The sequence below is a fragment of the Hyla sarda genome, chromosome 10, assembly GCF_029499605.1.
Source record: "Hyla sarda isolate aHylSar1 chromosome 10, aHylSar1.hap1, whole genome shotgun sequence".
Classification (NCBI taxonomy): domain Eukaryota; kingdom Metazoa; phylum Chordata; class Amphibia; order Anura; family Hylidae; genus Hyla; species Hyla sarda.
The window spans coordinates 29,128,775-29,153,888 of NC_079198.1; the positions used below are offsets into that span (position 1 = coordinate 29,128,775).

The 25,114-nt window shown below is 42.8% G+C and overlaps 1 protein-coding gene across 3 annotated transcripts in view; it reads right to left on the minus strand.

Annotated features, from left to right (window-relative positions):
- Nucleotides 1-251: 251 nt before the first annotated feature.
- The window catches only part of LOC130294502 (excitatory amino acid transporter 2-like), a 59,052-nt gene continuing 34,189 nt past the window's right edge, over nt 252-25,114 (minus strand). For all 3 annotated transcript variants that reach the window (XM_056544398.1, XM_056544397.1, XM_056544396.1), the window contains 6 exons: nt 16,399-16,576; nt 15,384-15,510; nt 12,819-13,052; nt 8,371-8,565; nt 8,153-8,287; nt 252-800 (listed from right to left, as the gene is read on the minus strand). In XM_056544398.1, coding sequence (XP_056400373.1) covers nt 536-800; nt 8,153-8,287; nt 8,371-8,565; nt 12,819-13,052; nt 15,384-15,510; nt 16,399-16,576 — 1,134 coding nt within the window. In that variant the 3' untranslated portion in view covers nt 252-535. The remainder of the gene's footprint in view (nt 801-8,152; nt 8,288-8,370; nt 8,566-12,818; nt 13,053-15,383; nt 15,511-16,398; nt 16,577-25,114) is intronic.

The following is a 25,114-nucleotide window of genomic DNA, read 5'->3' on the forward strand; positions in this document are numbered from 1 at the left end:
CTAAGCTCCCCCTGCTCTGTAACAAGATACACGCAGTATGGACAGTATTTGTCAACATGTTTTATTTAAAATAAAGTCAATAGGAGTTACACAACTTCATCTCTTTTTGGCTTTCTGATCACCTGCTGTGGGTGCAAACAGGCTCACTTCTACAGGTGAGAACTGCATTTATTAGACTTATCCTGTCCATATGCCAAACATGTCCAGATGGGAATAACCCTTTAACTGATAAAATGTCATTGCCATGAATGTTGCAAGATAATAATTTTTAATTACTGTAAAGAATTTACAAAATACTTCTTATGGATGTGTTGTTGTTAGATCTTCAGGCATCTACAGAGAGGGAAGCGCTTGGTGCACACAAATGGGACATCTGACAAAAGGCATCACCTAACCAGTACACAACTGTGTCCTCCACACCTCTCATGTTCCTGGTTAGTACTATTGTTAATAAGGAAAGCTGGGTAACCTGAGGCTGGCACTGGTATCATGAAAAATATAGATGAAGGACTGGCATGTGAAGCATGCAAGGAAACTAGAGATGCAAAGAGGGCTCTACTTGAACCTCATACTCATCAGTGGGTAATGAAGCATAACCCGAGAATTGTGGGGTATTAACACCCTCTCTAGTGGGCTTTTTTATACTATCGTGGTTCATCATGTGCAGTTTGACCATATCTGTCCCATCCTTTGCATCATGCTTTGCATCAATTGCAGCAAGTTCTCCTTTCGAAAGATGGTAGATGATTCCAGCTCCAAATGAGTCACCAACAACATTGATCGAGGTTCTCATGCGGTCTCTGCAAGGAATAAAAAAACATGAGAATTTCAAGAGATCTAGCATTAGGCATCCGGGGCACATTTCAAAATATGCCCCTTATCCAATATCTGCTGCAAGAGAGATGGTGCACTACATAGTGTAGTAAAACCAATAAAACAAAAAGCAGAGCTCACCTTGTGAATGCTTATTAAAAAAAAGCAAAAAAAAAAAAGGAGCTGCAGATACCCCTTCAATATTGCCTGCATTCCACAGCATAACCAAAAAGGTAGAAAGGCATATTCTCTGTGCTCCAAAGAGATTGAAAGTATTTTATTGGTCTAAAAAGGCTGTATATTAATAACCCATTTTAAGTTTTCCCTTTATTAGACTAGACAGGCATAATGTGAGATGTATACAAACACAAGCAAGATACAGTCACGGTCGTAAATGTTGGCACCCCGGAAATTTTTCAAGAAAATGAAGTATTTCTCACAGAAAAGGATTGCAGTAACACATGTTTTCCTATACACATGTTTATTCCCTTTGTGTGCATTGGAACTAAACAAAAAAAGGGAAGAAAAGAAGCAAATTGGACATAACGTCACACCAAACTCCAGAAAATGGGCTGGACAAAATTATTGGCACCCGTAACTTAATATTTGGTTGCACACCCTTTGGAAAAAATAACTGAAATCAGTCACTTCCTATAACCATCAATAAGCTTCTTACACCTCTCAGCCAGAATGTTGGACCACTCTTCCTTTGCAAACTGCTCCAGGTCTCTCTTATTGGAAGGCACCTTTTCTCAAAAGCAATGTTAAGATCTCTCCACAGGTATTCAATGGGATTTAGATCTGGAATCATTGCTGGCCACTTCAGAACTCTCCAGCGCTTTGTTGCCATCCATTTCTGGGCACTTTTTGACGTATGTTTGGGGTCATTGTCCCGCTGGAAGACCCAAGATCTTGGACCAAACCCAGCTTTCTGACACTGGGCTGTACAGTGCGACTCAAAATCCGTTGGTAATCCTCAGATTTCATGATGCCTTGCACACATTCAAAGCACCCAGTGGCAGACAGGGCCGGCCCAAGGCATTGTGCTTCCTGGGTCCAAGAGTGAAATGTTGCCCCCCCCCCCCCCCAAAGTAAAAAAAAAACATTAGGTAGGCAGCAGTTCCCCACATTAGGTAGGTAGCAGTTTCCCGACATTAAGTAACATAGATTCTCCACATTAGGTAGCATAGATTCCCCACATTAGGTAGCAGTTTTCCCAACATAGGTAGCATAGTTTCCCCACATTAGGTAGCATAGATTCCCCACATTAGGTAGCACATATTACCCACATTAGGTAGCATAGATTCCGCACATTAGGTAGTATAGATTCCCCACATTAGATAGCACAGATTCCCCACATTAGATCGCATAGTTTCCCCACATTAGGTAGCAGTTTCCCCACATTAAGTAGCAGTTTCCCCACATTAGGTAGCAGTCTCCCAACATTAGGTAGCATAGCTTTCCCACATTAGATAGCGGTTTCCCCACATTAGGTAGCATATTTACCCCACATTAGGTAGCATAGTTACCCCACATTAGGTAGCAGTTTCCCCACATTAAGTAGCAGTTTCCCCACATTAAGTAGCAGTTTCCCCACATTAGAAAGCATAGTTACCCCACATTAGGTAGCAGTTTCCCCACATTAGGTAGCAGTTTTCCTACATTAGAGCGCAGTTTCCCCACATTAGGTAGAATAGTCACCCTCACCCTCTCCAGACACACAGACAATCTCAGACCCAGACAGACACACACATAGACACACACAGACAGACACACACACACACACAGAAAGACACACATACACACACAAATAGACATACTTACCTGGCCTGCGCAGCGCTTCTCCTCTCTGGCAGCAGCCTGACGAGTGACGTCCTACTGTGCGACGTCCCTCGTCAGACGGAGGCAGGCTGGCCACTGCTCACTGGGTTTAAGTGGCCTCTGTGCTATGCGCCGCTTTAGAACCACTTTAGAACCGTGAGCAGCGGCAGCGCAGCAGCAGGGCCGGCCCGACCATGGACCCAGGTGGCACAAAAAAAAGGGGGGGGGGGGCAGCAAAGTGCCGCCCCTGAAAAAGTGCTGCCTGGGACCATATTCCCACCGTGTCCTATGGTAGGGCCGGCCCTGGTGCCAGAGGCAGCAAAACAACCCCAAAACTTCATTGAACCTCCACCATATTTCACTGTAGGTACTGTGTTCTTTTCTTTGTAGGCCGCATTTCGTTTCAGTAAACAGTAGAATGATGTGCGTTACCAAAAAGCTCTATCTTGGTCTCATCTGTCCACAAGACATTTTCCCAGAAGGATTTTGGCAGCAGTGGGGTCCTCCTGGGTCTCCTGCCATAGCGTTTCATTTAAATATCGACGGATAGTTCGCGCTGAAACTGATGCTCCCTGAGCCTGCAGGACAGCTTGAATATCTTTGGAACTTGTATGGGGCTGATTACCCACCATCCGGACTATCCTGCGCTTACACCTTTCATCAATTTTTCTCTTCCATCCACGCCCAGGGAGATTAGTTACAGTGCCATGGGTTGCAAACTTCTTGATAATGTTGTGCACTGTGGACAAAGGCAAATCGAGATCTCTGGAGATGGGCTTGTAACCTTGAGATTGTTGATATTTTTCCACCCTTTTTGTTCTCAAGTCCTCAGACAGTTCTCTCCTCATGCTTAGTGTGGCACACACAGACACACAATGCAAAGTGAACTTTTCTCCTTTTTATCTGCTTCCATTTGTGATTTTTGTATTGCCCACACCTGTTACTTGCCCCAGGTGAGTTTAAAGGAGCATCACATGCTTAAAACAATATTGAAAGGGTGCCAATAATTTTGTCCACCCCTTTCTGGGTCTGGTGTGACACTATGTCCAATTTGCTTTTTTTTCCTCCCTTTTTTGGTTTAGTTCCAATACAAACAAAGAGAATAAACATGTGTAGAGCAAAGCATGTGTTACTGCAATCCTTTTCTGTGAGAAATACTTAATTTTCTAAAAAAATTTCAGGGGTGGCAACATTTACAGCCATGACTGTATAAAGAGAAGGGTATAAGATATAGCTGCATGTCACAACTATCTATATTGGGTAACTACCCAAGTGGAGCAGCAGCCAGAGCTAAGTAAATAGCATAGCTGACATAGGGGCATAGGGGGTGCTCAACTTCATAAAAAAGTATACATGTAATACTGTAGAGAAGAACAGAAGAGCACTCACCACTACTAGGTCTTGCTTATCTACATCCCAGTATTTGGAGTCATGGGGAGTCAATCATGGACACTGTGAGTGCACTCAGAGGCAACAGCCATTTTGTGCATGATGACGCACATCCTCCGGTCTCATGTAAGTTGTGAGATGTCCTTACTAGTTTTAATTGGAGATGTTTTGTGCACTTGAGACATGGAGTCAGAGTCTGGTAGATGAATCGATCTAGAGAATCTCAGTGCGTTTCCAGCAGCCTTGGCTACAGAGGATGCTAGTCTACACCTGTGATAACCCAATGATACTTACTGAGGTCTGTTGGGACACATTCCATTACCATATGGGAGAAACACAGAGATAGCCTGCACAACAACCAAACACATGCTGCGGTGGCAGATACAAAAAGACTTTGCAGCAGTATTATAGTTAAAAAAATGTAAGGCATTTAGCGCACTTTTTGATTAAAATGTGTCCTCCATTCACCACATGGAGGTGGCCTCACTTTAGATGGGACCCTAATACGCTTACTCTACTCACCTCTGCTGGGCATATAGCCTCAGACATACAGGATCCACTATCAGTTAACCTCATGTGCAAAGGGAGGGGTGCATGGCTAAGAGAGGTTTCAACTCCCGCTTGCACACAATGGCCCTGATTTACTATTATAAACCCAACATGTTCTGTCAGGTTGTATGCCAGATTCTGGTGCATTGAATGTGAAAAAAAAAAAAAAAAGACATGTGCATTTGTAAAAAAAAAAAAAAAAGCAAAATTTTGGGAAAAGTGCACAATGTAGGGAAACCTTAGTAAATACCATGGGAAAAAAGTATAGGGGATTAAAACCCACAAAGAAAACTACCGTATTTATCGGCATATAAGACGCACTTTTAAAACTTAAATTCAAGGCAAAAAGTCTGCCTGCGTGTTATACGCCGATAAATCTTTTTGTCACTGATTTAAAGTGGCCGCAGCAGCGGCTGCTTGTTAAGAGGATTAGCAGCCTGGCCGCGGCCACTTTAAATCAGTGACCAGCGCGCGGCTCCCGCTTTGCTTTTTATTTGATTTTCCTCCCTTTCCCCCCTGCTTTCTATTGTATTGTTTTTTTTATCTTCCTTACCTAGCCGCAGGCAGGCCAGGTCCGGTGTCGGGTCTTGCGTGCTGCGGACAGTGAAGCAGGATGAGTGACGTCCTCTGCTAGTTCCGCTGTACAGAATCAGGGACGTCACTCATCATTCAATGCTGCTGCTGCTATGACTATTCTAAGGTGGCTGTGGTTGGGCTGCTGAAGTTAAACAAGCAGCCGGTGCTGCGGCCACACTGACAAGCGGCGGCTGCAGGGAATGATGAGTGACATCCCTGATGCTGTGCAGCCGGCAGAGGATGTCACTCATCCTGCTTCACTGACCGCAGCCCGCAAGACCCGACACCGGACCTGGCCTGCCGAGCGCGGCTAGGTAAGGAAGATGGGAAAAAAATATATATAAAAAACAGGGGGGGCGGGAAGGAGATGCTGAGAGGGGGGTATGATGAAAAGGGGGCATGATGAGAAGGGGGCATGATGAAAAGGGGGCATGATGAGAACGGGGTATGATGAGAGGGGGGCATGAAGAGAAGGGGGGCATGATGAGAAGGGGGCATGATGAGAGGGGGGCATGATGAGACAGGGGTGGGGGAATGATAAGACAGTGGGGGAATGATGAGATGGTAAGGGGGGATGGGTGAAAATGTGGCACAGGGGCTGATAAAAGGGGAGGAATGATGTGGCACTGGAAGGGGGGGACCAAACTGAAGTTCAGGTGAAATCAAAGTTAGAGGGATGATATGGCATTTAGTCTGTCATTTATCTTATATGTATATATTTTTTTTTACTTAAATTTCCCAATCAAAATGGGGGTGCGTGTTCTATGCCGATAAATACGGTACATTCCACTCTTAGTAAATCAGGGCCAATGAATGTAGCAAAAACCGAGATAGCTATCAGAGACTATTTGTCCAGCAGACTAGAATGAGCGTGTTAGGATCCCATGCTAAGTGAGGTCATCTCCACGTGGTGGATGGGGGACAAGTTTAAAAACATCTCAATTTTTTTATATCGAGGATTAATGACATGCACACACTTCCATGCCTTGGCATGCTATCAAAGAGGTTATTAATGGTTTTCTGAAGAATGTTCTTTCTCACTGAATGCATTTGAGCACACAAATCATCAAGATCTGCTGCTGGCAGCTCCTTTCCCAATTAACCATCCAGTTCCAGATGTGCTCGATAGCAAATAAGTCCAGAGATACTACAGGCCACGGTTTTAGATTTTTTAGAATTTTTGTAGACCGTGTGTCTTGTTTAAATATGGAGCCTGAGCCCTGCCTGGACTGTGGACTGTTCTATGCTTTACTTCTATACCTTACCTTATGTGTGAGATGAAACCTGTGTGTTTTTTACTTAAAGGGATACTCCTGTGGAAAACTTTTTTTTTTTTTTTTAAATCAACTGGTGCCAGAAAGTTAAACAAATTTGTAAATTACTTCTATTATAATTCTTAATCATTCCAGTACTTATTAGTGGCTGTATACTACAGAGGAAATTCTTTTCTTTTTGGATTTCTTTTCTGTCTAACCACAGTGCTCTCTGCTGACACCTCTGTCCATTTTAGGAACTGTCCAGAGCAGCATATGTTTGCTATGGGGATTTTCTCCTGCTCTGGACAGTTCCTGACATGGACAGATGTGTCAGCAGAGAGCACTGTGGTTGTGACAGAAAAGAAATCCAAAAAGAAAAGAATTTCCTCTGTAGTATACATCAGGGGATAAGTACTGGAAGGATTAAGATTTTTTAATAGAAGTAATTTACAAATCTGTTAAACTTTCTGGCATCAGTTGATTTAAAAAAAAAAGTTTTCCACCAGAGTATGCCTTTAAGTGCTCAGAATTGCTTTTGACTTGAGGTGAGAGTACCAAAAGCTTGTTGTTCCAAAATACTGTTAGTCCTCAATATTCAATGATTTTTCATCTGCATCACTGGATTATTACGGCACCTCCAAACTACTTTAAGATATAACATGTAACATGAATATATAATACAATAAATGGGTACATTTATGGCAATACTAAAAAATTTTTTTTATATTTTACTATTTTGCACATTAAAAACAAAAACAAAATTAAGTCATAACATTTATCATTGCCCTGGTGATGCACTCATTTGTAAACCTATTATTTTTTTTTTTTTTGCAAGATGCAGTTTTATATTGTCACCATTTAGGCATAGATGAGGGCAATTGATTAACTTTCTGTTTGGCTGGGGATGGAAAGAAAACAATCCCACTGTTGTTTTTCACATAATTCTTTTCAGTCTTCACCATGCGGTTGGAATAATGTATGTTGAAGCATTGTTGCTCTCATGGCCTAGTAGGCATAAAGCACTAGTAGGCCTGGTGGTCTTTTTTGAGAGCCCCTTTATAGAACAGAGGCATACAGGTAAGCTTTAAAGGGTACTCCGCCCCTAGACATCTTATCCCCTATCCAAAGGATAGGGGATAAGATGTCAGATCGCCGGGGTTCCGCCGCTGGGGACCCCCGCAATATGACAAGCAGCACCCACCTGTAACTGCTTTTGGAAGCGCTGGAGATTCTCTGGCTAATTCCTCCCAACCACGGGGACGGAAGATCGTGACGTGACGACTCCACCCCCGTGTGATGTCACGCCCCGCCCCCTCAATGCAAGTCTATGGGAGGGGCGTGACGGTCGTCACGCCCCCTCCCATAGACTTGTATTGAGGGGGCAGGGCGTGACATCACACGGGGGTGGAGTCGTCACGTCACAATCTTCCGTCCCCGTGGTTGGGAGGAATTAGCCAGAGAACCTCCAGCGCTTCCGGAAGCAGCTACAGGTGGGTGCTTCTTGCTATATTGCGGGGATCCCCAGCGGCGGGACCCTGGCGATCTGACAACTTATCCCCTATCCTTTGGATAGGGGATAAGATGTCTAGGGGTGGAGTACCCCTTTAAGCAGATGTAGCATTCAAAAGAACTGACCAAAAGCTTAATTTTTATTATTTTGCAGGGAGTTTTAATTTAAATTTCCTTCAGGTAACCAGCAACAGAACTTATTACAATGCTCTATAGTTTACAAGGAAACATTTACTTACAATAACCAGTCCACTGCTATCAGCAAACTGATGTCCTGAGTCGGTAGTCCGACGGCTGTAAGGATGAGGAGCATGGTCACAAGGCCAGCACTGGGGATGCTGGCGGCCCCCACACTGGCTAAAGTTGCTGTGAGACTATAAGAAACACAAAATATTACTCACGTTAACATAAAGCATTGTGTCCTTCCACCACATAGAATCAGATGAGAACAAGTTACCTGACCGTCGCTATTTGTCCAGCATCCAAGGACACGTCATTCATCTGAGCTATAAAGATGGCAGCTACTGCTTCATACAATGCTGTGCCATCCATGTTAATTGTGGCTCCAATGGGCAGAACAAACCGTGTTACCCGCTTATCAATCTTCAGGTTCTCTTCCAAGCAACGGAAAGTGACAGGAAGTGTGCCAGCACTAGAACATCAAAGACTGTATTAAAAAAAAGTATTACAGTAGCACCTACATTGCATAAAGTATGGGATAATTGCTTCATAACATAACAATATATTGTGATAAAAGTCAGTAGCCCTGGCATGTATATGCCTTTAGAGTAACTGATCAGGCTTCCAATTCTTGGCAAGAAAATTTTAAGAAAAAAAACCTAGACAGAAAAGAACTCAACTTCAGCAGCTGATAATTATTGGAAGGATTAAAGGGGTATTCCGGGCAAAAACATCTTATCCCTAATCGAAAGGATAGGGGATAACATGTCTGATCGCGAGAGGCACGCCACTGGGACCCCCCGTTATCTTCCTGCAGCAGCCCGCATTCTATGAGAAACTGCGTCTGCAGTTTCGTAAACCGCCGGGCTTCCGAGATGGGGACGTGATGTCACGCCACGCCCCCTCCATTCATTTCTATGGGAGGGGGTGTAACGGCCCCCCACGATTAGACATCTTGTCCTCCATCCTTTTGATAGGGGATAAGATGTTTTTGCCCGGAATACCCCTTTAAAAAATTTATAGAAGTAATTTACAAATCTGTTTTTTTTTTCCTGGAATACCCCTTTAACTCTTTAGGGTAAATTTACAATAACTGTCTAGAGGGTATTGGGAGATTTATTGCAGTAGCCCAAGCTGTTTGCTAAATCTGGTGCCTCTGAAGACATACATTTAGATCAATCATAAGTTGGCCTAATTTACAACAGAATCATGTGCCAAATATTGTTGCATGAAGGCAATTTAAAGGGGTACTCCACTCTGCTCTCTGCTATACGGGTTCTGCTGTACACGCTATTCAATGTCGGCTCTGCTATACAGTGCTGTGCAGCATCGGCTCTGCTATGCGGCAGGAAGTTGCATCTGAGGGAGAATCGTCTGAGGCATGACAGCGTTTTGGATGAGGGTCTTTCGGATGAGGGAGTTGTGGCTGAAGGATGACAGTGATTGGTGTGAGGGAGGAGGCGGGACGCCATTTCGCCTGACGGAGGACGGAGTTGTGGCTGATGACTGACGATGTCCTAAAATGGACACCGTAAATATGGTAAGTGTGAGGTAAAGGGTCAGGGTAGATGACAATCATTACCATAACAACCGGTGTACACAGGGCGGGTGGAATGGATTGATGGAGATGCTCTGGTTTCCAGTGAGTGGCAGCCTCCACTGAGCACAACAAGTAAAGTGATATCAGTCTAGGTGTCCGCAGGGGTGACCAGGACCTGCCTTCTACTAGCTGCTGGAGGTGTAGGACCTGTGATGATGTCACCATCCAGTGAGCAGTAACATGTTGGGGGCGGAGCTCAGTGGTACTGATTAGGAGAGATCATGGCAAAAGGACCTGTTGTGAAGGAGGTTTGTTGTCTTACCTTCCCCCCCAGCAGTAAGGTCATTACAAGAGGAGGAGGTTTGTTACTATGTGTTATGTCCCCCCAGCAGTAAGGTCATGACATGAGGAGGAGGTTTGTTACTGTGTGTTATGTCCCTCCAGCAGTAAGGTCATTACATGAGGAGGAGGTTTGTTACTATGTGTTATGTCCCCCCCCAGCAGTAAGGTCATGACATGAGGAGGAGGTTTGTAGGTACTTATAGGTATACTTTTATAGGTACTTATACTGTTGTTTTTTTGTCATGATGCCATTTGTAGGGACAGTGGGGGGGGGGGGGGGGGGGTGTGACGGGGACAGTGGTCCCTGCATGTTGTGCTACAGCAGTGTTTCCCAACCAGGGTACCTCCAGCTGTTGCAAAACTAAATATCCCAGCATGCCCGGACATGGGCATGCTGGGAGTTGTAGTTTTGCCACAGCTGGAGGCATCCTGGTTGGGAAACTCTGTGCTACAGAATAGTGATCTACAATCTGTGACTCTGTAGCTGGTGTAGAAGTATAGTTCCCAGCATGTCCTGACAGCCTTCGGCTTTCAGCGCATTCTGGAAGTTATAGTCCTGCACCAGCTGCAAAGCCACATGTTGTAGATACAGTAACTGCTCTTTAGCACAACATGTGGGAGTATAGATCAGTGTTTTCTAAACAGTGTACATCCAGCTGTTATAAAACTACAACTCCCAGCATGCCTTGACAGCCTTTGACTATCTGGGCCTGCTGGAAGTTGTAGTTTTGAAACTGCTGAAGGCACCCTGGTTGGGAAACACTGCATTAGAGCACTGTATCCCAACCTGAGCCTCTCCATGGCTTCTAAATGAGAAGTGGCAGTATATTCCCTGCACATACCACAATGCACTCACCTGATCCTGAGTACAACTGAAGGTGGCATCCAGCAGCATGAGCTTCCAGGGCTCAGTCAGGATATTGGGCAATAGGGTCAGGGTTGGCATTAGGGCATGGCAAACTAGGCAATTGCCCAGGACCCCCATCCTCCAGAGGGCCCCTGTGGCTGCTATAGTGTTTGTAGCTGGGGGAAGCAGTGTAGCCCTGCAGCCAGCAGCATCCAGGATTGAGCCCCGCTGCAGAGTTCATTTACATAGTGCTGGCAGTGAGAGGCTCCTTTAACACCTCCCCTCCTTCCCCCGTATCCTCCTCCACCTGCTTCTGTTAGATGTCACACAGTTTAGCTATCTGTCAGCCGACGATGAGGAAGAGATTCTGTAGGCACAATGAGGCATGAATATCTAGCAGCCCCTGTAGTATTTAATACCCAGCCAGCCTTCAATAAAAGTAAGTAGATGTAAGGTGTACAGGGCCGGTTTTAGACTTAATGTGGCCCTAGGCAAAATTAAAAGTGGGCCCCAAGTGGGCGCTCACTCCCCTACTATGACGCGGGCTATCATCCACCAGAACCCATGTCTAATGCCATACATCACAGATCACGGTGATGCCCAGCACTAACTCCATAGACGTGGCGATTAAAGTTGATGGCCGCGTCTAACGTGAAAGTAAAACCATTCCCGGCTGCTCAGTTGAACTTTTCGGGAACACCGCGGTAAAATCGGCTGGATTAGCAGAGCACCGATAACACTGATCTATGCTATGACATAACATTGAACAGTGTATATAATCAGAAGATTGCATGTAATAGTCTACTATGGGGACTAACAAATTGTGTAAAATAAGTTTAAAAAAAAAAAGTTAACAAATGGAATTTAACCCCTTCCCTAATGAAAGTTTAAATCACCCCCCTTTTTCCATAGAAAAAAAATATATAAACAAAAATAAACATAAACCTATGTGGTATTGCCACATGCGTAAATGTCAGAACTATAAAAATATAATATATGGCGTATGCGTAAAAAAATTCCAAAGTCCAAAATTGCGTATTTTTGGGCATTTTGCATACCCTAAAATATGTATAAAAAGCGTTCAAAAAGTCCCATAAAAACAAAAATAGTACCAATAAAAACTACAGACCACGGCACAAAAAATGTATACATGATGGACATATGTCTTTTTTCGACCGTACTAACTATGTAACTATCCCCGTATACGGAAAAATAAAAAAAATGAGGCCCCTTTCACACAAAATTACTCAGTTTTAAAGATCTGTATGAAGTTCTGTCTGAAAATCAGCTGTAAAACAGCAGTTACAAAATCCTATACGGCCGTTAGAAAATCCCATTATAGTTTATGGGATTTTTGCAATAGCCTTTTAACCCGTTATAGCCCATTATTAATAACGGCCGTTATTTTGTGACGGAAGATAGTAACGGGAGAAATAGTGCATGCACTATTTCTCCTGTTACTATCTTCCATCACAAAATAAAGCATTCCCGAACAGCCTATATACAGCTGGAGGCACCCTGGTTGGGAAACACTGATAATGATATTTTATTGAAGGCTGGCTGGGTGCATTAAATACTTCAGGAGCTGCCAGATATTCATGCCTCCTGGTGCCTACAGACTATCTTCCAAATCGTCGGCCAACAGGCAGCTAAACTGTGCGACATCTAACAGCATCAGGAGGAGGAGACGGGGGAAGCAGGGGAGGTGTAAAGGGGTCTCTCTCTGCCAGCACTATGTAAATGAACTCTGCAGCGAGGCTCAATCCTGGATGCTGCTAGCTGCACGGCTACACTGCTTCCCCAGTAACAAACACAATAGCAGCCGCAGGGGGCCCTCTGGAGGACGGGAGCCCTGGGCAATTGCCTATTTTGCCATGCCCTAATGCCAACTCTGGGACTGATGCCCTCCTCAGGCTAGTTCTTGTCATTAGATATTAGAGGTTTTCCTTTCTTGGACTGGTTTGACCTTTTAGATTTGATTAATTTTGTTACTCACCTAGAGGCTGTCCCCAGAGCAGTGATCCAGGCCTGAAATATACCACCATAGAACTTATAAGGGTTTTTTCGTGTAATGGAAAAAAATATGAGTGGTAGGATCATGCCTCCATGGATTACTAGGCCCACAATTACTGTAACCATGTACATTCCAAGCTGCCGAGCCACAGTTTCTAAGTCTTTGATGGCTGCAATTTTGCCACAGATAAGAGATGCAATTCCAAATGGGGAGTACCTGCACAGCACACAAAAAAATATTATCATAAAATCACTAGCATTTAAGCATTATACAGCCTTTATTCTTTAAACAGTAGCATGTCGTTGATCCTTGCACACTGTATGGGTCTGCCAGAGATAAGCAAGTATTGTGCATGGCTATCTCTGGCAGTCCCATATAGTTTGAACGGAATTCAAGCTTGGTTGACTGCTGATCCATTTAACTGGGGACAGTGGGAGAACCTTCATTCTCATAATCCTTGAGGCACAGGTATAAGACAGTTCTCCAGTGGGCCAACATTCTAACATGACAGGTCTATGAAGCCTTAAGCCTATGAAGTTTTGGTTAAATCCACAATCTTCCTGCTTCACGAAATTATTCAGAAATTATTCAGAAATTATTTAGGTGGAAATCAGCAGAACTAATTGATAGGCTGCTTTGTGTGCAGTGGGAGACTTTAATCCTGTGTTGCCAATGGTCAGATAACAGACCCTACCATCGGATGGGGTTGATTAATATGGGCCTCCAGACAGTTCGAGACTACATCTACAATCACCCCTACACGGTAAACCACTACGGAGGCTGCCTGACATCCCAGCAGAATTGTTCAGATACATGCTAAGAGCTGCACTCAGTATGCACTACCACTACCACCGTGCACTAAGCAGCCTCGGGAGCCAAGTGCTCAAAGGTTGAAGGTTTCTTTTTGTGACACTTTCCTGCAACAGCTAAACTTTGACATCATGGCTGTGTCGCAATCTGAGGTTATTGACCAAGTAGGAGTTCCTCATTAGATTAGTTGTTATGTAGTTTTGTTACCAGCTGGTCAATCATCCTTTTACAGGCACCTCCATAGGTCACAGTGGTGGTCAACCACTACCCACATCTTATTTAAAAAGATAGCAGCATGGAACCCATTATTCCTCTGAGATCACAAATACTTTTCACAGACATTAGTATATACCTCAGCATGTGTACAAGTACAAGTACAAAGGTACTCTACGGATGGATGCATATTAGAAAATACAGTTTCTTGAGATACCAAGTGCTGTGTCTGGGTATCTTTTAAAAGGCCCAGACATCTAATGAAATGTACTAAAAGATTAAAACACTAAGATGTTGGTTTCCCTGGCTGTGAACAGAACTTTTACAAAACATCTGCATGGGAGAGTGATACTTACAATTGTATAATGAGAGACAGACAGCAACAGGCAAATATTTCTCTGGTGACATATTTTACCTCTTTGTTCCAAGGCTAAGGGTGTAGTGACTTTTCCCTAAGGATCTGCTACTTACAAAGCTTTAAACAGTGGAAGGGAGAGGCAGGCTGTATAATAGGGACTCTGCTGTATTTTGTACCTTTAAAGCCCACTTATGCTTTCTCACATGAAAAGTGCCCTGCACCTTAATATATTTACCCTCTTTTTCCCTCCTCCTGGCTGCATGCACTGGTAGCTTGTTGGAGCAACTTCAGTTTTCTTGGAAGAAACAGATACACTACTGATGCAGAGAGGAACCTTCAATGCGTGTGGCCACCAGCCTTCCTGCCTTGACACACTGCCACCAATAACAGCAAATTTCCCGGGAAAAATAGACAGATATGCATAGCAGCTTTCCAATGCCACCTTTTGGAGAAACCTTTCCTTCAAGTCAGTGTCTGATTTCAGTAAGAAGAGCCATGGAACATGACTGAAGATCCAGAAGAAGAGCTTATCACCTGTTGACAGCTGTTTGAGGGTTATTGTCCCTCTTCAGTGCAAAGTAGGGTGCTGGCTGGCTGCAGAGAGGCCTATCATTATGGAACCAAAGGTATAATATTTCTATTTGAGGAGAGCATAATAAAGAAGTATGAAAAATTATCAGCCTGTCTTGCTCCACGGGGAATTCTGAGAAGAAGGAAATGTAAAGCAGCTCTCTTTTGGAGGTAGATTTATCGTCAGTGACTGACTGACTCTGATAAGAAGCCATAGAACATGACTCTGGATTTTAGCTAAACCAAACAACTTTCCAGAATGATAGGGGAGACACAGACAGATAGAGGAGTATACAGAAAACTTGGAAAACACACAGGACAACAAGGGGATGCAAAAAATATTGATTTGAGGTGATCACCTAAACCTCCCCCCTACAAGCTCTTAAGTGTATTGTCTGACAGTGTTAATTTTTATTGTTCAAATCTCAATTTTACATCGAAAAACAACATATTTCTGTGTAACTTCCCTTAACCAAAGCATAAAGTAAAGGTCACATTCCATAAATGACTTAAATCTCTCCATTTTTATTGTTTATAATTTAGTTACTCAAAAAACCACATGGAAAGAAATTCAGGCAACCACATATATGTCTTACCACATAATCATGGAGACCAGCCTCATTATGATCTCGTTGAGTATATTAAAAAAATCAGCCATTAACTTAGCCTGCTCTCCCATCTTCCCCATGGATATTCCAAATGCTATAAAGAAGCCAATGAGGCCTAAGTGGAATGGAACAAAAATCAGAGGTCATTACTAACACAGGATATTATCAATCAGAAAATCTAATTCTTGTGCATTTAATAGCTTTAGAGCTTATTTCAAGAGTTTCCTTGTTATTCAGCAGTAATTTTTTAGATTCAAGTGTTAAATAGATCCAAGATATAACATTCAAACAGAAGAATTGAGTCCCGCAAAAATAAAGTATACGTTCAGGAAACAGACTTACCACATTGTCACTAGTAGACTATGTTTGATCTATTTAAAGGGGTACTCCCATGGAAAACTTCTTTAAATCAACTGGTGCCAGAAAGTTAAACAGATTTGTAAATCACTTCTATTAACATTTTTTAATCCTTCCAGTACTTTTTAGGGGCTGTTTACTAAAGAGAAATCCAAAAAAGAAATGCATGTCCTCTGATGTCATGACCACAATGCTCTCTGCTGACCTCTGCTGTCCATTTTAGGAATTGTCCAGAGCAGGAGAAAATCCCCATAGCAAACATATGCTGCTCTGGACAGTTCCTAAAATGGACAGCAGAGGTCAGCAGAGAGCATTGTGGTCATGACATCAGAGGACATGCATTTCTTTTTTGGATTTCTCTTTAGTAATCAGTCATAAAAAAAGTACTGGAAGGATAAAGATTTTTTAATAGAAGTGATTTACAAATCTGTTTAACTTTCTGGCACCAGTTGATTTAAAAAAAAAAAGTTTTCCACGGGAGCACCCCTTTAAGTCAGTTGCCCTGCAACGATTATTCCACTGTATATGTCACAATATCTTTTTGCCATAATTCTGGCAAATACAAATAACCTTTCTTCGAAAATAAGATGTGCACAGGGCTTTAATAATGTTGTAAAATATAGCTGTATTTAAAACAAGTTCTTACCAAGAACATTCATCCCTCCCTTAAACTCCAGTTTCTTTTGGGTCACCATTGTAGGCACAGAAGTTTCAGATGAAGAATTAGACTGAGATCCATTGATAGAGAGTCCAGTAACATTAAGAGGTCTGATTAAATCCAGTGGTGAAGGAGGTGCTGGAACTTTTTTGGAAACCGTCTGTATCTGGAAAGCAAAAAAACAAAACAAAACTGTGTTTATTTGTAGAAGGAAACAAAGTGCACCACCTGCATTTTAGGACACCCCAATGTGGACATGGTGGCTCATATACAGATGTAGCAGTGGTTATCTTGACTGTTGTGTTAGGATATCCTAACGCACCAGAGGTCAAGATAAGGCCAGTAATTGATGTTAAATTAGGTTTGTGTAATAGGTAGGATAACTTAAAGGGGTACTCCACCCCTAGACATCTTATCCCCTAGCCAAAGGATAGGGGATAAGATGTCTGATCGCGGGGGTCCCGCCGCTGGGGACTCCCGCATTCTACCATGTGGCACCCACCTGTAACGGCTTCCGGAAGCGCTGGAGGCCTTAGGCTAATACCATCCCGACCACGGGGACGTAAGATCGTGACGTCACGACTCCGCCCCCGTGTGATGTCACACCCGCCCCCTCAATGCAAGTTTATGGGAGGGGGCATGAAAGCTGTTACGATCTTATGTCCCCGTGGTCGGGATGGTATTAGCCTGAGGGCCTCCAGCGGTTCCGGAAGCCGTTACAGGTGGGTGCCGCATGGTAGAATGCGGGGGTCCCCAGCGGCAGGACCCCCGGGATCAGACATCTTATCCCCTATCCTTTGGATAGGGGATAAGATGTCTATGGGTGGAGTACCCCTTTAAGAAGTTAGTACAATATCTTAACACACCAGGCATTGAGATGAAGCTGGCTATATATTTACATCATCTGTAAGTACCTTTGTATCAGTGAAAAATACTTTAAGTGTAAAGTTACATTTGGGCTAGAAAAACACCTTGAAAGGCTAGAGTAAGGAACATGGCAACCCTATTCTTGAAATCTGCACATCCCCAAGGGTACCTTTTTGTTCCAGTTAGTGAAAGTGATTTAGTGTGTTGCTGACGTAAAACAATATTATAACATGAAAGAAGAAAGCGTTTACCAGGGTTCACAAAATATTAAACTTTATTGAAGAAAGATAAAATCTACTTAAAAATACAACATAATTCCTGAGAACAGGAATAGAGAGAGATTAAACCAGCATGACACTGGACCATTAGTAAAGGCTCGTACGATAACAAAATAAAAAGATTTTACATAATACAAGTGCAAGTGCACATACTAGTTACACATACAGTGGAAAAACAATGTAATAATACATATAAATACCCTGTGGTTTACAAAGGTAGTGAGGAGTGAGCCCTTACAGCCCGACGTTTCGCCAGGGGGACTGGCCCCGGAAGAAGCCAGTCTCCCTGGCGAAACGTCGGGCTGTAAGGGCTCACTCCTCACTACCTTTGTAAACCACAGGGTATTTATATGTATTATTACATTGTTTTTCCACTGTATGTGTAACTAGTATGTGCACTTGCACTTGTATTATGTAAAATCTTTTTATTTTGTTATCGTATGAGCCTTTACTAATGGTCCAGTGTCATGCTGGTTTAATCTCTCTCTATTCCTGTTCTCAGGAATTATGTTGTATTTTTAAGTAGATTTTATCTTTCTTCAATAAAGTTTAATATTTTGTGAACCCTGGTAAACGCTTTCTTCTTTCATGTTATAGTATTCCCTTTTCAGCGTGGGGTTGTTATTAATGTGAGGGGAATCCCTTGTTTGCTAATCGTAAAAAAATATGATTCAATTAAAAGTTGTTGCATTGTTATCCAAGTGTGTCTGACATGATTCCTATACTATGCCATAAGGCTCCCCACTTGACATCCTGCCTGACACTATATCAGAATATGCCCTGGAGTAACATTACCACCTATTGTGCAGCAACACTGATACACTCAGTGTGGGATCAAACTGCAAAGGCCCTCAAGCCCACTCGACTTAACCCAAGATCAACTGTAGCACCACAAGGGCCTGTCCTCTACCTGGCACTTTCCTTTGTGCACTTATAATAAAAACTATTTAGAAATTGCCTTCATTTTTTACTTTAGCGGCATACAATTTACAACAAAATACATTCCTGGTGAAAAAAAAGGATTATGTAATATTAACAGACATTGTAGAGTCTTTGTTTTCATAGGAAATTAAAATTGTCAGTTTTTGCTGCCAATAGATTTTGGCATAATCATTTGAAAAAATATTGCAAAAATTAATTATATTGAGCAGCACACATATGAGACTTTGTTTAAAAAGACATTCCCTTTAGTATCTCATTGTTTCCACATGAAGTTTCCAAAACTTTAAACAAAATGATAAAGCTTATTTTCTTTCTTTCTCCCAAAAAGATGTTTAGAGACAGCACACTTCCTTCCACTCTCGTGCTAAAGTCCGGCCCTTTTCCTCCTCTTTTCTGAAATGTAATCTAACAATTGTATCTAACCTGCCAGGACATATGGGAGGCCTGGCTTTACTCAATTTTAAAATATACTACTGGCCATCACAATAATCAAATATTTCTGGGGAGAATGGGCTAAGACTTTGACAATTTTTAAGGGAACGCAAAGGGTGTACATTTAGTAATATTTTTTTAATTCTTGAGTCAGGGATGTTGCTGAAGGATATTGATAAGAATTGGTTTCTTTTTAAACAAATAAATGTAATTTGGAGGAATTAAAAAACAAAACGGCTGGGTATAATGGGTAGTTTTCTCCACTTTGGAGAAATTGGAATCTGGAGGAATTGTATAAAATTATAGACTATGATTGTGGGACAAAAAATGGAATTGTGTATGTGACCGTTATTCGAGTTGGGTGGTTTAATGAAGTTTGGAGTACTACATCAATATCATAAGATTAACAATTTACAATTATTTATATTTTTGACAAATTAAACACACAGTTGATAGTACTGAAAATAAACAAATGTTTAAGATTAATAAAATGAGTTTTCTAGATATGTCTGTGATACAAAATAAAAGAGGAGTTGTAAGAACCCAAAGGGTTAATCTGCACTGAGGGCTTTTGTTATTTTGGTTACTGTGGAAACACCCTGTTCTCTGGATGGTCAGCTGACCATGTTGGCTTTTCACCTACTTAGCTTCCTATTTAAACCCTCAGTATTCATCCAGGCCTTGCCTGTGAAAGAGCTCATACTCCTGACTAGCGTTTGTAACTGTATCTTGTATTTCTAGGCATATTTAACCCATTGGCTCAGCTCTCCGACTCCTCTGCTTTTTCTGCAATTTGGCTTTTCTGTTATCTCTTGGTACTGACTCGACTTGTGGACTGTGGCATATTGTGTGTGTATGTTTAGTTATTATTTTTGTTAGTGTGTGTGATTCCATTCAGTGTCCCAAACTCCTTCTGTATTGTAGGTTTATTTTGTTGACGTTTTACTCCCTGCACTTATTCTGGCAGGGACTGTCCCCATGGTTGTGGACCCGTCTCCTAGGGCGGGTACGTAAGTAGGCAGGGCAAGTGGAAGCGGGTGAGTTCAGGGCTTCACTCTTCCCTGTGCATACATGACTGGAGTTTCTTTTTTTTTACAAAAATGTATTGAATGAAATGGCACTCAACACAAACTTTATTAGTAGGAGGAAATGGGAGAAAGAATTGGGCGGCATGGAGGATGCACAATGGGATATAGATATTAAAAGTCCCCATGGGGTTTTGTAAGAGAAAGTTAGCTGCAATTTTTTTAGGTACACTGCAAATAATGAGAAATTGGATTGAACAGGACCTTCTACATTATGAGTTTGAGAAGCAGAAATAGAAAAACTTAGAAGATAGCAGGAAGTCTTTAGATAAGTGGGAAAAACAGAGAGAGCGGCATTTGCATTTGAGGACTAAATTAGTGATTGCAAAGGGGTGGACATAGGGGTAGGCTATGCCAGTGATTCCCAAACAGGGTGCCTCCAGCTGTTGCTAAACTCCCAGCATGCCTGGACAGTCAGTGGCTGCATGGAAATGCTGGGAGTTGTTGTTTTGCAACAGCTGGAGGCTCCGTTTTGGAAACACTGCCATACGATACGTTTTTTATTTTTATTGGTGGGGGGGACAGTGTAAGGGGGTGTATATGTAGGGTTTTACCCTTTATTTTGTGTTAGTGCAGTGTATTGTTTTTAGGGTACATTCACATGGGCGGGGGTTTACAGTGAATTTCCCACTAGGAGTTTGCGCCACGGCAGAAAATTTGCTGCAGCTCAAACTTGAAGCAGGAAGCTCACTGTTAACCCGCCCGTGTGTATGTACCCTGTACATTCACATTGGGGGGGGGGGGGGGGGCAAACCTCCAGCTGTTGCAAAACTACAACTCTTAGCATGCATAGACAGACCGTGCATTCTGGGAGTTGTACTTTTGCAACAGCTGGAGGCACACTGGTTGGAAAACCTTCAGTTAATTTCTGTTACCTGACTCAGTATGTTCCAACCAGTGTACCTCCAGCTGTTGCAAAACTACAACTCCCAGCATGTACTGATCGCCGAAGGGCACACTGTGTGATGTAGTTATACAACAGCTGGAGGTCCGCAACTACAACTCCCAGTATGGTGAGACAGCCTTTTGCTGTTTGTGCATGCTGGGAGTTGTAGCATGCCCAGACAGCAAACTGCATGGTGTATAGTGGTCTCCAAACTGTAGCCCTCCAGATATTGCTAGGCAACTGCTCAATAGCAGGGATAGGAGGGGTGTCACCCCTGCCACCTTACTCCTACCCCTTCAGGGGGACCGGGGGTGTCCATGACACCGCCGATCCCCCTTATTTTCTGGGCCACTGGAGGCCCGTATGACATGGAATCGCCAAAAATCGCCGGTCTGAATTGACCAGCGATTTCCGGCGATTGCCGACATGGGGGGTCTCAGGACCCCCCTCGGTGATGTGCAGGGATGCCTGCTGAATGATTTCAGCAGGCATCAAGGTCTGGTCCGTACCCATACGCCCTATGTCCTTAAGGACTCAGGATGCAGGGCATATGCATACGCCCTGTGTCCTGAAGAGGTTAAGCAGATGCATTCAAAACTTAATCCTAAATACCAAAATGATAAATTTTATTTAATTGAACATGAATGAAATGGTGTATTACACAAACATATATTTTATATTCACACTCTGTATATAATCAGCTGTACATTGTATCACCCATCACACATGTGATTCTAACATTTAATAGAGTTTTAGAGTTGCACATAGTTTATTCTATCGTTCCTCATGGATATTCCACATCTTCACAACAACAAAATGTTCTCAAACACCATATCAGCTTTATTTGGGTTAACTCTTAAGGTCCTAGCTATAATGCCCTTCATAGTCAGACGTTAGCTATCAACAATACTGTGTTGTTGATTGTTACGAGGTCAAATTATCCTCTTATTTTTCCGTATATTCTGTTAAAACAAAATTTAACCACTTGATGTCCATGGACTCAATGTCCATGTTGGTCGGAAGTCTTCATGCCCAGGGGCATAGGTCACATTCATCTTCTCTTACCCATTACTTAAAGTTAGAGGCCTCACATATATCTGGAAATGTAATAATTCTTAATTGATTGTGATCATTTTTACAATATGGATGAAAATTATATCAATTAGTACGTATGGTGAAAGATTCTTTCTAAGCACCTAATAGAAGTAATGGGTATAGAAATAATAAATCAATGTGCATACCACCCCCAGTCAGCAAGGTTTGCATATTACACCCACATCGGTGAAGTTGGACGGAAAATCAACACTCCTCGCACTGCAAGAGGGTTCCTACACCATGTTCCATATATATATATATATATATATATATATATATATATATATATATATATATATATCCTTTTTAAAATAAATAATGGTTTAATAAGTGACAAAATAGATAAATTCATGGGATAAAAGGTAATCAATGTTTTCAGTAATACATTTAGTAAATGTAAAATATTGCCAGATTAATGGAAATTCTGGAGTATGTAAACCTGCTTATGTTATTTTTAAGGAGATGTAATTGGGGGGGGGGGGGGAAATAGCAGCCCATGTACCCCACTGCAACACTGAACTCCTGTTCATAAGGGAACAATTAAAAGAGATACACTCCAGTCTCTTTGGGGGTGTTTAACCCTTGTTTTCTTTTTCTCTCTCTCTTTCTCTCTGTTTTTCTCTGTTAAGAGCACCATTTCCTAGTTTTTTCCTTTATTGTTTCTTCTGTTTGGTTCGTTTTTTTCTCTCCTCGGAATAGCTTATCTCTTTGGCTCACAGATACTGTTAAGTCACTTTTCTGTTTTTGCATAATTTTGCCTTAACTACTTGTCAGGCCCCGTAGAACATACTGTACTGTTTTTGTCAGTTTAGAAGTCCTGCTTTGAAACCATTGTTGTCCCATTGGGTTAAATGTAGATTGCATTCACTGACATATAGTAGCCTGCTCTGAGTGATCCACAGGGGTAAGATCAAGGTTCCATGATATCAGTGCGCAGTGCATCAATAAGTTTTGATACATTGTGCAAATTGGGTCTTGGACACCTCTGGCTTGATCTAAAACACAGGTGACTGCAGGTTTGGCTGATAGACAAAGTGGGTAGTTTCTCATTTTTATTAGCTCTTTCAGCAATTAGCAGCTTTACATGCCAGGAGATGTGCTTCAAGTTCAGAGCCACTAAATCATACATCTCCTGTGCAGCCTGCTTCCACTCAGAACAGTACTTGTCTGGCTTGTATAAGTCTGATGTCTGCAATCACCCCCGCAGTGTTCCCTTCAACTGCAGGCTGGACTAGTTTACCAGTATCTCTCTAGAAGTGCTCTGCCTACTTGACAGTGCCTCCATTGTTTGTACCTCTGAGGAGGTAGTTATCTTTTCTTGGCTCTTAAAGTTTCCTTAAATTCTTTGATTGTTTCCTCTAGGGACACCATACAGGCCTCCTGCAACTCATACTTGTTGCAACATGGTAGTTGTGGCAGTTGTGGGGTGTTTTCCTTTGTCCAATGCAATGCCCTCTATTAAAGGAAAACGATCACCCTGTTCACCCATACTAAACCCAATACAGTGATCCCTCAACATACGATGGTAATTCATTCCAAATGAAGCATCGTTAGTTGAAACAATCGTATGTTGAGGTATCCGTGCAATGATAAGTATAGGAAGTTATAATCACCTGTCCCCGCCGCTCCGGACCGTCACCGCTGCCCTGGATGTCTCCCTCTATTGCTGTCGCCACATCCCCGGGGTGTCCCCACCGCTCCGGACCGTCACTGCTGCCCGGGATCATCGCTCTTCATCGCCATCATCACGTCGCTGCGCACCCCGCTCCTATTGGATGTCAGGACGGCGTGCGCGGTGACGTGATGACGACGAAGGAGAGCGACGGCCATGCAGGGGATCCGGAGTCCCAGGACGGTCCGGAGTGCCGGGGACAGGTGAGTGATCATCACCGCAGCACACGGGCCCCTTAAACGGCTATCTGACGGCAGCTGAAGCAGTCTGCGCTGTCGGCAGATAGCCGTTTATGCGATGGCCCCGACATACAAAAGCATTGTATGTTGATGCTGCCTTCAACATGAGATGGCCTCTGAGAGGCCATCGTATGTTGAAATTATCGTATGTCGGGGCCATCGTAGGTCGGGGGGGTCACTGTATACTGAGTTATAGTGTGGGTGAACAGGAGACCGATGAGGGGACACTGACTCCTATATGTGCCTGCACTCCGGAGATCTGTCCCTCTGGAGATCTGCGAGTCAAGTAAGTGCTCAGTCGATGCAGCGCTCACGTGACCCACGGCAATTATATTGAAATTGAGGCAGCAAGCCCGCCTCCAGTGCACAATTCGTGGATGATGGAAGCTGATCTTCGGAGGGACAGATTTCCGGAGTGCAGGTACATATTGGAGTCAGTGACCCCTCATTGGTTTCCTGTTCACCCACACTATAACCCAGTGTATTGGGTTTAGTGTGAGTGAACCGGATGACTGTTTTCCTTTAACACCAGCTTTTAGACAAGGGTGTTCTCCTTTAGTTCTTCCCCCAGTGTATGCATCATTTTACATCACTTTACTTTAAAGCCTAGAAAGAACTGGTTATGCAATATAATCTCTGGACCACTGATTGTCATGGCACCATTCTTCTGGTTTCCTCATCTAGGATGTTCAGGGCTAGTTACGCCTTCAAATGCAAGACGATGTTAAAGACTCTTGCTGCTCCTTTTCATCTTTTCACCCAGTCATCTAACAGTAGATTTGAGTCAATAAAATTTGGTGCACTGTACCTGATGCTGATGATGAAATAGTTATGGCATCTATCTTGCCAATTACATGAAGTTTTAAAGAGTGAAGGAGGATATGGAACAATAATCAGTCATTGCTTGTTATGTCTATTTTTACTGTTGCTGTGAGCAGGAACAGTGCAGTAGTTCATAAAGCAATATTGGAACTGAAATTAAACAGTTGATGAACACTACTAGTCTCTGGGTAAAGGAAAGTTCAGTAGTTGGGGAGAGCAGAAGGTCACTAATCCTTAGATGAAATTAAATAGGTTATTTAACCCCTTAAGGACCGAGGGTTTTTCCGTTTTTGCATTTTCGTTTTTTGCTCCTTGCCTTTAAAAAATCATAACTCTTTCAATTTTGCACCTAAAAATCCATATGATGGCTTATTTTTTGTGCCACC